Genomic DNA, 14,295 nt, shown 5'->3' with positions numbered 1-14,295 from the left:
CTGAGACGCAGGGACTGGAACCGTGGCCAGTGGCACGCAGCCATATCCTCTCTCCTCAATTGATTGTCATCATTCTTGCAAGATGGCCAAACCTCTCTAAACAGGGCAATCAATATGGTGCATTCAGCTGTAATTGTGGCTTAACTCCCTGTTCTTTGAAAAGTTAAGCCCTGTGATTTGCCTATAATTGGGCTTTCCAAAAAGTCATCCCTGCCTGCTCAAGGGGGAAATTAAGCAGCCAGACTGCCTGACTGTTCGCAGCCTGCTCCCTCCCTCCTCAGCGATTGACCTCCCTGAGTCACGTTGTCCCTCCCCAAACCTCTCATCTCTGGATCCCTGTTTGGATCTTGACAAGCAAGGCCAGCGGTTGATGGCAAAGCAGATAAACTAGAACATCTGAGCTTGGGAGTGGCCTCCATCCTCCATAATCTCCCACATCACCCTCGGCAATGGCTTTCCTGGGTTTCTTGTCTGAAATGTGTTCAGCTCATCGGTTCAAACCCTGAGCTAACACGCTGCCTCAGAAAGGCGAAGTCAAAACGAGCTGGAGATGTGCTCTTCCTGCGGGTGGGCCGTCTGCATTCGGGACACACGTGACCATATACTCTAGCTGGTTTCTCCCACCATGCTTAATTTGTCTTCAACTAGCTAAGGACAAGAAGAATGAATCAAAGGCCCTCTGGGCTGCTTTAGAATAAGACAGGCCTGCTTGAGGTAGAGTAAAACAAGGACCATCCCACTGCCTTTCCACAGGGCCTGAAATATTACAACAGCATTGGCAATAACTAGAGTAGGAATCACAGGCATTTACTGAGCATGTGCTATGGGCCAGGTGTCTGTATGCATTATCTCATTCGATCCTCACCACAACCTGAGTATGTAGGGGGAGCAGAGAGGCACCATGGTGCAGTAGGGAAGTGCACAGACTGTGCAACCAGCTGATGGGGTATTGTATGGGTTTCCTAGGGTGCCATAACCCAGGACCATAGACTGGGCAGCTTAAACAACAGAAATTCATGTCTCGAAGTTCTGGAGGCTAGTTGTCTAAGATCAAGGTGTCAGCAGGGTTGGTTTCTTCTGAGGGTCATGAGGGAAGGATCTGTTCCAGGCCCTTCTCCTGGGCTTAAGAGATGGTGTAGCTTCACCTTGTATCTTCACAGCACTCCCTCTGTGCGCCTCTGGCCAAACTTCCTCTTCTTATTAGGACCCCAGTCATATCGGATTAGGGCCCACCCTAAGGACCTCTTTTTTGCTTAATGATCTCTTTAAAGACACTATCTTCAAACAGGGTCACATTCTGAAGTACTGGAGGCTTAGAAGGTCCACATGTGAATGTTCAGGGGAATAGGATTCAGCTCCTAACAGGTCGGGAGCACAGCTTGCTCTGAGCTACCTGCGTGGCTCTTATCCAGCCACGTACCTCTTGATGCCTTCATTCCTAACCCTCTGTGAGGTTGCTGTAAAAAAAATAACTGAGAAGATGTACCACCTGTCACACAGTCAGCCCTCAACAAACATTAGTCCATATTAGGTCTCATCCCCATTTTACAGCTGAGCAAACTGAGACTTAAATAGGTTCAGTAGCTTGCTCGAGATCTCACAGCCAGTGACCAATAGGTACACCAGGGCCTGTAACATGTCTGCCTGTCCCAAAGACCAAACTCTCATCCATAATGCCATACTGCCTCCTTTTCCACAACATTTTATACTAAATAGAAGTCAATCTTGTGCCTAAATAGTAGTAAATATATATCATCCTTTCCATGAGAGAAACCCAACTCAATCTATTTCAGTTCTCCCCAGCAGCTCAAAGCTTGAAAGGAAAGCCCCCCAGCGTGCCTCTGGCATCTCAAGAGAGGAAGAACAAATCCTCTCCGGGTTGGTTGCCCACCTCTGTGAGCACACACCAGAAAGGACGTGGTCCTCTCCCCTTCCCAGGAGAGCGGCACTGGGGAGGACGACCAGGCAGGGGGCCAGATGGGCCTTCGGACATCAGCTTTAGTCCTGCTTGCCATGTGGACGCATCTTTAAGCCCACCCATGGGTGTTCTAGCTAACACGCTGGGCACCATGCTTCTGGAATAGCTATTTTTGTTCTGTTTTAACCTATCAGGAAAAAAAGTCCTAAGCCCATAGTAAGTGCTAGGTAATTTACTGTGCAAATGAAGAGGTTTTTAATAAATAGAAGATCCATGTTCTTTAGAAACTTTGCTATTTGCTTGCTACTCCTCCCACTGCCCACCCCCAGCCCGCCATCCCCCCACCCCCACCAGCTCGCGCTAGGTGAACATGGGAGACGTGACTTTAATGAGTAAATGGAATGTATTTTCTTATGGATCTGAGTTTGGTCTCTACCAGAGCGAGCCCTCTGGAAGTTGTCTGATGTCGATGCTCTGTGTCCCTCTCGCTCATCTCTAGTTTAATTTGATTTCAGTTTCTTCCCCGTGTTGTGTCAGAACGGGGACAAGAGAGAAGCGGGAGGAGCAGAGGAGCTCCCAGCACTGTTTCTCAGCCCCAGCTGCTTACGAATCACCGGAAAGCTTTAAGAAACACTGAGCCTTCTTATGTGGAAGATAAGCAAACCCCTAGATACGGAGAACAGGCTGGTGGTCACCAGAGGGGAAGGGGGTGGGGGAGGGCCAAGGGGTAAAGGGGCCCATATATATGGTGACGGATGGAAACTAGACTTTTGGTGGTGAACACGATGCAGTCTATACAGAAGCCGAAATATAATGACGTACACCTGAAATTTATCCAATGTTATAAACCCATGTGACCTTAATAAAATAATAAAATTTTAAAAAAAGAAAGAAAAAAAACACTGAGGCCAGGGCCCACCCCCAGTGACTCATTTTGCAATCTCCCCCGGCGATTGTGCTGTGGGCCGGGCTTGGGAACCCCTGCCTCACTGGATCCATCACAGAACCAAAGGAGACAGATGTTGGAGCTTGGCTCCTCCCGAAGTTCTCAGGCCAAGATGCACAGCACACTCAACTGGGACCTCTTAAAAGTACACGCTGCTGAGCTGCACCCCAGCCCCGCAGGAGCAGGACAGCCTCATCAGGGTATCTGAGATCCGTAGTCTTTTTTTTTTTAAAAGATTTTATTTTTTCCTTTTTCTCCCCAAAGCCCCTCCGGTACATAGTTGTATATTCTTTGTTGTGGGCCCTTCTAGTTGTGGTATGTGGGATGCTGCCTCAGCGTGGTTTGATGAGCAGTGCCATGTCCACACCCAGGATTCGAACCAACGAAACACTGGGCCGCCTGCAGCAGAGCACGCGAACTTAACCACTCGGCCATGGGGCCAGCCCCATGAGATCCGTAGTTTTTTAAAGTTCCCCCCACTCTCACAAATTGTTTGTGAGCATGAGATTTGGTGCAAACTTTCTGGAGGGCATTTGGCAATAACTGCCCAATGCAAATTTAAAATCACTGAGTCCTCAACCCAGCAATCCTGCTGTTTATCGTTTATCCTAATGACAGACTTGAAAAACATCACCAGTGTGTGTGTGAAGATATTCAGGGCAGCATTGAGTGGAACTACAAAATAACCACAAAATATGCAGCCAACCAGTACTCTTCAATAGGTGACAAGATAATTAAATTTGCTTTAACCACATGATGAAATAATATGCATCTGTTAAAGAGAATGAGAAAGTTTTCCTTAAGGACAATTTCTGTTAACATGACCCTTCTGTAGTAAATTTAAAAGAGATACTATCAGACATTATATCTGTATTACAATAGATAATATCTGTATTATGTATATATAATATATGCACTATACATAAATCTGCTAGTTATATATTTATATATCTATATGTAGATATTAAGCATGTGGATATTACATGTCAATATTTTAAATATGTGTATACATGTAAAACTCTCTTTTAAATTTACTTCATTGTATTAGTTTCCTATGTCTACCATAGCAAATGACCACCAACTTGGTGATTTCAAACAACTTCTACTGTCCCCCTCACGGTTCTGGAGGCCGGAAGTCCAAAATCAGCGTGTCTGCAGGGCTGCGCACCCCAGGGTCTGGGGGAGACCCCTCTCTTTCCTCCTCCAGATCCTGTTGGCTGTTGGCTGCATCGCTCCAGTCTCTGCCCCCGTCTTCACATGGCCTTCTCCTCCTCTCTGTGTGTCCCTTAGAAGGACGCTTGTCATTGGACATGTGTCATTGGATTTAGGGACCACCCAGATAATCCAGAATGATCTCATCTCAAGATCCTTAACTTAATCCCATCTGCAAAGACCCTTTTTCCAAATAAAGTCACTTTCGACTAGGACGTGGACATATAATTGGGGGACATATGTATGTTGTGGACATACATTTTGGGGGGAATATTTGACCCACTACACTATAAAAGTATCATGCTAAACATATCGTTTATTAAAAAACTCCTTCTTTCTCTCTATATATGTATTAGTGCATACTTAGAAACATTTTCTGGAAAAACTCACAGGAAGTTATTCAAAGTGGTTTCCTTTGAGGAAGAGCTATTTGGGAGCAGGGATGGGGAGAGGAGAATAAAATGTTCCCTTTGCGTTATATAACTTTCCGTACTGCTTTAATTTTCTACCCATGACACGTGTTACCTTATTTTTTCTTTTTTTAATGTCAACAGGGATTTTCGAGAGGTGGAGGAGGAATTATGTTTTTTCTTTCCTACATCCCTGTTCTAAAATAACAGGTTTTAGTTAATTAAAGCAGCAGCTCACCCAGGTGCTTCTGATAGCCAGCCCAATTAAAGAATAAGTGAGCCAGTCTGACCCTGTCCTTCCAGAGAGAGAGACCGGAGGACAATGGCAGGGCAGGCCCGGGAGGGTGCCGGCTGAGGCAGTGGGCACCTCCCTGCCCTCGTCTTGGAGAGACACCTTCAGCACGGTGACGGCCATGAGTCCTCACATCTGCAGATCTCCTTACCAAGTGAGGATTCTACCTGGCTCCTCCCCACAACTCTGACTGGTGGAGCAGCCCTTTCACATAGGAAGAAAACGGGCCTCCAAGACAGTGTCAACATTGGGGCAGACTGGAATCACCTGGAGGGTTCGAGAAAATGCAGATCCTGGCCCCACCCCCAAGAGTCTGATAGGTCCGGGTGTGGCCTGGGTGTGGCATCGTTAGAGCTCCCAGGGGATTTGATGTGCATTCCAGGAGGACAGCTGACCAGAGGACTGACAAAGGGAACTGACATTTGTGGACACCTACTATGTGCCAGGCACTGTGCTGGGTGTGTCACAGCAATTGACATTATTCGTTCCTTGAAACAGCCCTCAGAAGTAGTTAGTATTCCCATTTTAGGGATAAGGAAACAGAGTCTCAGAAAGGTCCCTATTATGCTCAAAGACACAGAGTAGCAGGGGCGGGTGCGGGTTGCAGTCCCACCTCTGTGGCGCCACAACCAGAGCTCCTGACTCCCCACCCAGGGCTCTTTCTACCGAACCTCATTGGTTCCATGGGTGACTCTCTCCCAGTTCACCTACTAGGGGTTCCAGTCCTGGGGTGGGGCAAACTGAGAGAAAGTCTACTTTGATTAACTACTCAAAAGTTTGCCATCAGAAAATCTGGAAAAGCAAAAACTATTATGCGTTAGCAATTCTAGAACGCACGTTTCTTTGCATGCCTCTTTCAACTGCTCTCAGCAAATGACAAGAGTGACAGAATTTTTATTGCCTAGGCCAGTGCCTCAGAATGCGCAGAATATGTATTGGCAGCCTGGAGGAAAATCCTGGAGACAATAGCGGAGCACTCTTTCACGAGAAATGCTGATCACCAACGTGCTTGATGGCACAGAGGACAATATTGTGTGAGGAGAACATAGACACGGACAGCTCTCAGTTACACTCCATATGTGAAGGACTTTAGGAACATCCCAACCAATTTGTTCTTACTAACATTTTCCCTTCTTTTGTTTGTTTTCAAAAGTTGTATATGGTAGAGGAAATCTTTGCCAAATGAAATTATAAGAGTACTTTACATACAAAATTAAGTTTACAAATTAAAAATAGAAATACCATATGATCCAGCTATCCCACTACTGGGTATTTATCCAAAGAACATGAAATCAACAATATAAAGAGACTTACGCACCCCTCTGTTCATTGCAGCATTATTCACAATAGCCAAGATGTGGAAGCAACCCAAGCACCCATCAACTGATGAATGGATAAAGAACATGTGGTGTATAAATACAATGGAATACCACTCAGCCATAAAAAAAGACAAAACTGTCCCATTTGCAACAACATGGATAGTCCCTGAGGGTATTATGTTAAGTGAAATAAGCCTGACAGAGAAAGACAAACATCGTATAATTTCACTCATATGTGGAAGATAAATAAACACGTGGGTAAAGAGAGCAGATTAGAGGTTACCAGAGGGGAAGGGGGTGGGGGTGGGCAAAAGGGGTGAAGGGGCACATGTGTATGGTGACGGATAAAAACTAGACTATTGGGGGTGAGCACAATGCCATCTATACGGAAACTGATATATAATAACGTACACCTGAAATCACACAATGTTATAAACCAATATGATCTCCACAAAATAATTTTTAAAAAAACAGAAACAAAATAAAGTTTACAAATGAGAAGGAATCATTGTGACATAGTTTAATTCGTAGTGGTTGTATTAGTTTCCATAACAAAGTACCAAAACCTGGCAGGCTTAACACCATGAAAGTCTATTCTCTCAGGGGTCTCGGGGCCAGATGTCAGAAATCAAGGCGTGGGCAGGGCCACGCTCCCTCTGAAATCTCTGGGAGTGGGTCTTTCCTTGCCTCTCCCAGCTTCTTGTCCACCCAGGCGTTCCCTGGCTCGTGTGAGCATAACTCCCATCTCTGCCTCCTCCCCCTTCACGTGGCTTCACTCTGTGTGACTGTGCGTCTTTCTTTGGTGTTCTCTCTGTGAGTCTCTCTGTCTTCTTATGAGGACACCAGCCATATTGGATTAGGAGCCCACTCTACTGTAGTATGCCCTCATCTTAACTAATTACGTCTGCAGTGACCCTGTTGACACAAGTAATCAATAACCATTCTGTAGTAGAGAGTTTTATTCAAGTCAAACTGAAGACTATAGCCCAGGAGTGCAAAGTGTTCTGAAGCCGAGTGTTTTTCAGCACAGTTATACACCATTTCAGAAGCACGACAGAGGTACATTCTTTCAAGGCTTCAAGGAGATATTTTGTTCCAGATCAGCAGGTACACAGAGAGTCAACATGGCCTTGGTGCTATGGGAAAGGAGGCATTCAGTCGTATCTTTAAAGAGTGCTGGTGTCAAAGGAGGAGAGGCGTGAATTTTTTTATCTTCAAAGAGTTCATTCTTTACCATTAAAGCAGGTGTGCAATGCATGTTTGTCAGGCTATAACTCAGGCTGCTCTGGTTAAAATAAAATTCAGGCCAAATCAGGTTCAAACCAGAATGACTTCCCCATATACTTGAAAATTAAAATTTCTTATACCAACCCTATTCCCAAATGGGGTCACATTCTGAGGTACTGGAGGTTAGGACTTCAGTAAACCCCCTTTAGAGGGACACAATTCACCCCATAACAGTGGTAAATAAAATAATTTTTGATAGTACAGAAAATAATAGTGTGACACAATCAATGGCATGATAGATTCGTAAACTTCAGTCTTTTCAGGAACATGTCAGTTTTGTGTTTTATTTTTCTTTTCTTGGGTCCACTTCAAGCCAAGATGCTCCTCACACCCTTTAGAGGCAGGTTTCCCATTTTGCTCCCTTTCTCTGGGCTCCTCCCTGCCCAGCACAGTAAATGCTAATTAGCAGCTGTTTAATTATCAGCCTAATGGGGAAGGGATCCGGCCCCGATCCTTAGAGAGTTACATCCATGGTTAAGCTGTCCCAGATACAGCAAGGTTAACTGTGTTCCATGATTAGGGAGAGGCAGTGTGGCTTGGTGGAAAGTTCACAGCATTTAGAATTGGTCAACCTGAGTGACTCTGCCATGTTCTCAACTGTCGGACAATGGCCCCTGAGTCTCTCTTTCCTCAGCTGTAACCATAGCCACTCTACAGTTTTGTTGAGAAGATTAAATGTAGTAAAACACCTCATTAACGTACCTCGTAAAATAGCATGCAGTGTGCAGGGATCACATCTGCCTCGTCCTGGTATGTCCCTTGTAGACGCACAACAACATTTGTTGACTGAAAAATTCTTACTTGAAGAAAGAACCTGGAAGAGGGAAGGAAGCAGGCAGAGTTGCTCGGGTATAATTTGTGCTGTGCACAGGTGCCAAATTAAGGTTAAAAGATGAACCAGAATTGTAGAATATCCATCTGGTCATTACTAGAAAACAACACCCAGTAACAAACACTTCTGCTTTCTTATATTTTTTGTTTGTATAAATGTTTAGTTCAATGAACCAACTCAGGGGAGCATTATAAAACTAAATACCGAAGCTAACTCTGCATTCTTTTTTGAGAAGCCAAGAACCTACGGTTAAGCTGTATGCATGTCATTGGTGCCGGATCTAAGTGGTAAGGAAAGGCATTGTATGTGAAAGGTTACAATTCAGAGGAGAAAGGAGAGAGAATAAAAGTGGCCTTTTATAATGTGAGGAAGGAATATGGATGCTAGGACCTAGCACTTCTCTGACATTAAGGGCTTTATCATACACAGAATTGTAACACTGAAATCTTCTCCAGAGGTCTTTAAAAAGAGTTTATAACGTCATCTCTCTGCTCATGGCAATTTCATTTATAATAGAAAACAATCCAAATGGCCAATAAGAAGGAAATCATTGGGTAAATTAGGGTACATTACTCTATGGAATATTTAGGTAGCCATAAACAATTAAAGAGAGATATGTAGCCACATATTACAATTTCTATGGTAGGATACTTAGTGAAGAAAGAATGCACAATTCTATCTACAGTATGATTACTATTACATAAAAATTAGGTTTAAATGCAAATTAGGATAGGACAAGAACTTAGAAAAATAAAAGCAATTGATGGTATCATATGGTATCATTGTCGGGGGGGGGAACCTGTTCAGTTATTTGTGTGTAACAAGTAAAAATATGTGTCTTAAAGGTGTTCATCCCTCTTGGAATTGTAACTGTGATCTTCACTGAGGACACGAAGATAAACTGGCTCAGAAAGCCCTCTGCCGTCTTAGGATTCCTAATTTTCAGTAACACAAGATGCAAAATCACAGACACCTAAGTCATACTTTGGCACCTCTGAGTTGCAAGGAGGGGTGGTGTCCAGAGAATGCAGCATTCCAAAGCATTGCTGGTCTCCATTAAAACCTAATTTATGGAATTAAAAATTAATTTTATGGAAATGAATTTAAACAGTCTTTTCATTAGAATGCACTTGGTCTAATTGAGTTTGGAGTGATATTGTCATAGCCATGCCTGCACCGTTATTTAAAAAGATGAAATCTGATGGGAGTCTTCTTGTTCTTATGCTGCTGGGAAACAACCTACAGATGAGAGTTTTCAACCTTCCATGTGGAGGTTGCCCTTGCTTAGCAAAGGAAAGGCACCATTTCAACGGGGTCATTCATGGCAATGGATCCACTACAACGGGAGTCCCTCACTGGAGGCCAGTCAAGGCTTCCTGTTAGTGAGTAGAGCAGATAAAGGCCTTGCTGTGGCTTCAGAATGGGAAGATGAGATGGCCGAATTCAGGCTCTTTCTTTCCCAAAGTAAAGTGATGCTCTTATTTGAATACTTGCATCCACAGTAAAAGAAAGCTTTTCGGGGCCGACCCCATGGCGAAGTGGTTAAGTTCACACGCCCCGCCTTCGGCGGCCCAGGGTTTCACGGGTTCAGATCCTGCGTACGGACACAGCACCGCTCGTCAGGCCACGTTGAGGCAGCGTCCCACATGCCACAACTGGGAGGACCCACAACTAAAAGTACACAACTATGTACTAGGAGGATTGAGGGAGAAAAAGCAGGGGGAAAAGAAAAAAGAAGATTGGCAACAGTTGTGAGCTCAGGTGGCAATCTTTAAAAGAAAAAAAAGAAAGAAAGCTTTAAGAGGAGCACTTTGCGGCCCACTACAGGTTGAGAATTACATTTACTTCAACATTTTAAATGTTCTACATTAACGAATACACCCACGCACGGAGACACATATATAAATGTACATATATATTCTGTGGCAGCTGTGAGAATATGCCACGCAGACCTCTGACTTCAGGGAGAGCAATTGACCAAGGACCCCAGCTGCTGCTCTCTGAAATCTATCACTGTGTTGGCAACAGGCCACGCTTCCCATGGCTGCTCCAGCCAGTGACTGAGCATGGCGGGGGTACTCAGGCCGGCCTGGCCCTGGAAGACTCAAGGGTCCTCTGACAGCTGGCTCTGGATCCCCCACAGCCTTGCCAAACCTTCCTTGGACTATGGGGCAGTTGAGGACACTTTTGCCCAATCTCGTCACCCTCTCCCTTACAGGGTCAGACTTGCATCACAATTTCTTGCATTTCTCTCCTACTAAAATCCTTGCCCATTTAATCTCATCTTGGCATCTGCTTCTCAGAAGATATATGTATAATACACACACGTATACATAAGTATATGTGTATGTATATTTGAATCATAATTTATCTCCATTTGATGGACACCAGTTGTGTCCAGATTTTTGCCATTATAAAAATGCCTATCCATTCCGTTTGTCCAATTATTTTGCTATTTGTGGAGGGGATTTTTTTTTAAACTGTGCCACAATGAACATCTCTTGTTGGAATACGTAAGAACCCACAGAGCAAAGGCCACACCTGCCAGCTCTTTTCTACATGCATAGAGTCTCTGGTCAAGTTGATATTTTTCTGACAAATGAGCGCCAGGCCTTCTGTATCAGTGCAGAGCAAGGCAGTAGGGAACTTCTCTCTCACACTGCTCCTCCACATTCCAGGGCAGTAGCAAGGGGAAGGGTTTCAGCCACATCTGTGGTCTCTTCCTTCTTCCCTTCCTGCCATCGCTCTTGATTTGGATCCTCTTGTCTTCCTCTCGTCCCACATCAGAGTTCTTGAGTGCAAGCAACAGAAATTGATTCCGGATCACTTAAGCAAAAGAGAATTTGTTGGAAAGGTATGGAGAGCTCACCATCTATGGGAGGCCAAAGGATTAGTCTTGGGGGAACCCGAGGGCTGCGCTGTGGGAGCCATCGCAAGGATCTTTGCGGGGAGAGCCTGGTGAATGAAGCTCTAGACAAATAGCTTCCAAGGCTTCCTTCTGCCCTCACATCACTTTCCCAAGATTCAAATCCTGGGAGATAGATCCCCAGTGGAGGCACCTCTAAGGCAGAGGGAGCCTTCGGGTTCTTTACAGCAGATGGTCCCTCAATTTCACTCCCACCAGCACAGAACCCAGTAGACTCGAGGTAAACCCGCAAATACACTGGGAAGATTTGGGAAAAGGAGAAATTAATGTTGAGCAGCAAAATATAACAAGAAAAAATAAGTATCCAACATACACCATTTTATGCATTTGCATAGTCCTTGAGTTTGTAGCTGTTCAGAGACTGGGATGATAAATGAGTTATTGCCTAAGAGAAAGCAAGTTTCATGACTGGGACAACGTCTGGCCGCTGCCAGAAGCCTGCTTGAGCTAATTCAGCTCCCAAGTTTCATTTCCATCCAAGGAGCTGGGGTTCTGTCTGACTGTCCAAAAATGAAGTGTTGTCATTGCAAGTGTTGTCATTGCAAGTACCATCCATCAATTTCTCTTCAAAGGTCCCTCAGTTACCTTCTAGAGCTTTGCTATGGACTTGCCGGCTCGCCAGGCAGGTTTTTTTGGTTGTTTGTTTTTGGCTGATTCCCAAATGTGATAGTGCAATACTGTCAACAAATGTACAGACTGGGAAGCGCTCCAGAAAAATGATGTATGCAATTTTCTCTCTCTCTCTCTCCCTGAATCCACATCAATCTCCTTTCTTTAACAGAAGTGAGTGTCCCATTGCTTTGTTTTAATTCACTTAACAACCCTGACCACCTTATCTCCCTTGAGAGTACTTTTCTCCATCTAATGCTTATTTTAAGGAAACTCACTTGGAGCCACCACCAAGGCCTGTTAGTTCAGTGCAAGCAGAAGTAAATGCTCTTGGAAAATAATCATAAAGCGACGGTGTACATGAGATGAACTTGATTTCTGCTGAGAAAAAAACTCCTTATGTACAAATGAGATTTGAGTTCATGGAAACGAATTCCAGAAGGGGGGTGTTCAGGTTGATCTTCAGGTAATGTGCCAGTGTTGTCTTTCCAGGTAAAGATGGCCTTGCAACAGGAAGGATTCAACCGAAAAAAGCGAGGGTATAGAGACATCAATGAGATTGACATCAACATGAATGATCCTCTTTTTACAAAGCAATGGTATCTGGTAAGCATCTCTGTATTGTTCCTTATGTTTCTCATCTTGGGACTTCAGATAGAAGATGCGTTTCTATTTCCTCATTATTCTGTGGGATGTCAGCCGGCATCCAACCCAGTGAACCTCTCTGTCTCCTCTGATATGTATTGATTTTCCGTCACCACCCATGCATCTCATTCTCTGATCTGTTTTCTTCCGGAACTGCTAAATAGCCCTGGGTCAAAGCAACTACCAAGAGCCGGTCAGATTCCCCTAGACTCTGAAAAAGCACTCCTGTGTGTGAGTGAAGACTTGCAAAAACATGTAAAAGCCAAGTCAAAGTTTTGGGAAGAGTAATCCAGAGGTCTCAATAGGCAGAGTCATGGGAGGAAATGATGAAACCACAGGCATAGGAGAAAGAATCCAGTGACTTCACAAGGCACAGGCAAGAGAGCTCAGAGACTGAAGTAACAAAAGTAGCATCTATAAGTGCTTCCTAAAATAATGGCAGGAAATCAATTCCATGGGGCTTAATTGCTACGGGATTCAAGGCACAGAAACCCAGTCTGTCTGATGAAGTGAATATTTTCTGGCTTAGCAACAGTCCTTCATGATCCCTTTGGATGGGCTGGGTTATGTTTAGAAGGGGCTCAGTGCCTCCAAACCAACCCGAACTGCAGGGCGTATTGAGGGGAAAAGAGTGACTAATTTATAGATGTGAGTGAAGCTTTACTTCATTTAAGATTAAAAGGTGGGGCCGGCCCAGTGGCGCAGCGGTTAAGTTTGCACATTCTACCTCGGCGGCCCGGGGTTCACCGGTTCGGATCCCTGGTGCCAACATGGCACCACTTGGCATGCCATGCTGTGGTAGGCATCCCACATATGAAGTAGAGGAAGATGGGCATGGATGTTAGCTCAGGGCCAGTCTTCCTCAGCAAAAAGAGGAGAATTGGCAGCAGTTCACTCAGGGCTAATCTTCCTCCAAAAAAAAAAACAAATTAAAAGGTGATAAGCAAGAGAGAAAACTAAATTACAGCCCTGTGGACTGCTGCTTTATAGGAATGCATCACAGCTTCCCTCTTGGGGCTTAAGAGTTGATTATGCCTTATGCCTTTTGGCGTGGAATTCTACAAATCCGATCTGGGTAACTGAATGAGTTCATGTATGTTTGTTCGGGTAGGCTAGATCTCTTACAATAACAAACAACCCCTAAATCACAGTGGTCTAACAAAATCAAAGCTGGTTTCCACTCATGCTGTATGTCTAACACTTCACAACCCCTCAGGGACACAGGCTCCACCTCAGCTCCATCCAGACCCCTGTTTTCACGAGCTCCTCTACGAGACCAAGGGGCAACTCGCAAGCTGGCTCTTAAAGCTTCTGCTTGGATGTGACAAATGGCACATGAACTCACATTTTATTAGCCAAAACCAGTCACGTGGGCATTCTAACTTCAAAAGGGGTGGAGAGGTGTAATCTTAACACATGTCTGGAAGGAGAACAGCAGTCCTTTTCATAAAGAGCACTAATGGCATTCACACAATGTTTTAGCAATACGATAACAGCCAACGATCACTGTGGGCTTCTGCCAGGACAAGCTCTGACTTCACCAATTTTTTACAATTCATTTTTGAGAAAATCTGCATAGGACAAAGATGCATAAAAGAGGGTAGTGAACATATATTTATATGGAATTTTTCACTGTTTTTCTTTCTTTTTTGAATTTATTTTAGGGAAGAGGCTTTTTTTTTTTTTTGCATTAGAGCATGCACTAAAGGCAAGCCAGCTATCTTTAATTCAGTTAAGCAAATGTTTTTAAGCAAGACTTGGTGTGGTGGTACTGAAATTACAAAGGTAAATAGGACATGCTCCCTCTTGCAAAGGATTTGTTATTTAGTGAGGAAATCACATTCAAATAAGAATAATCCAAGACAATATGTGATAAATTCAAATCTGAGGTCTAGATAG

General features: G+C 44.3%; 1 protein-coding gene across 1 annotated transcript in view; it reads left to right on the top strand.

Moving 5' to 3' along the window:
* PCSK2 (proprotein convertase subtilisin/kexin type 2) overlaps positions 1 to 14,295 on the top strand; it is a 259,057-nt gene that overhangs the window by 126,680 nt on the left and 118,082 nt on the right. The window contains exon 3 of the mRNA XM_046679886.1: positions 12,244 to 12,357. Coding sequence (XP_046535842.1) covers positions 12,244 to 12,357 — 114 coding nt within the window. The remainder of the gene's footprint in view (positions 1 to 12,243; positions 12,358 to 14,295) is intronic.

Source organism: Equus quagga, chromosome 12 (genome assembly GCF_021613505.1).
Source record: "Equus quagga isolate Etosha38 chromosome 12, UCLA_HA_Equagga_1.0, whole genome shotgun sequence".
Taxonomy (NCBI): domain Eukaryota; kingdom Metazoa; phylum Chordata; class Mammalia; order Perissodactyla; family Equidae; genus Equus; species Equus quagga.
Note: the sequence above shows the minus strand (reverse complement) of the source record. Positions and strands in the feature narration are given on the sequence as shown.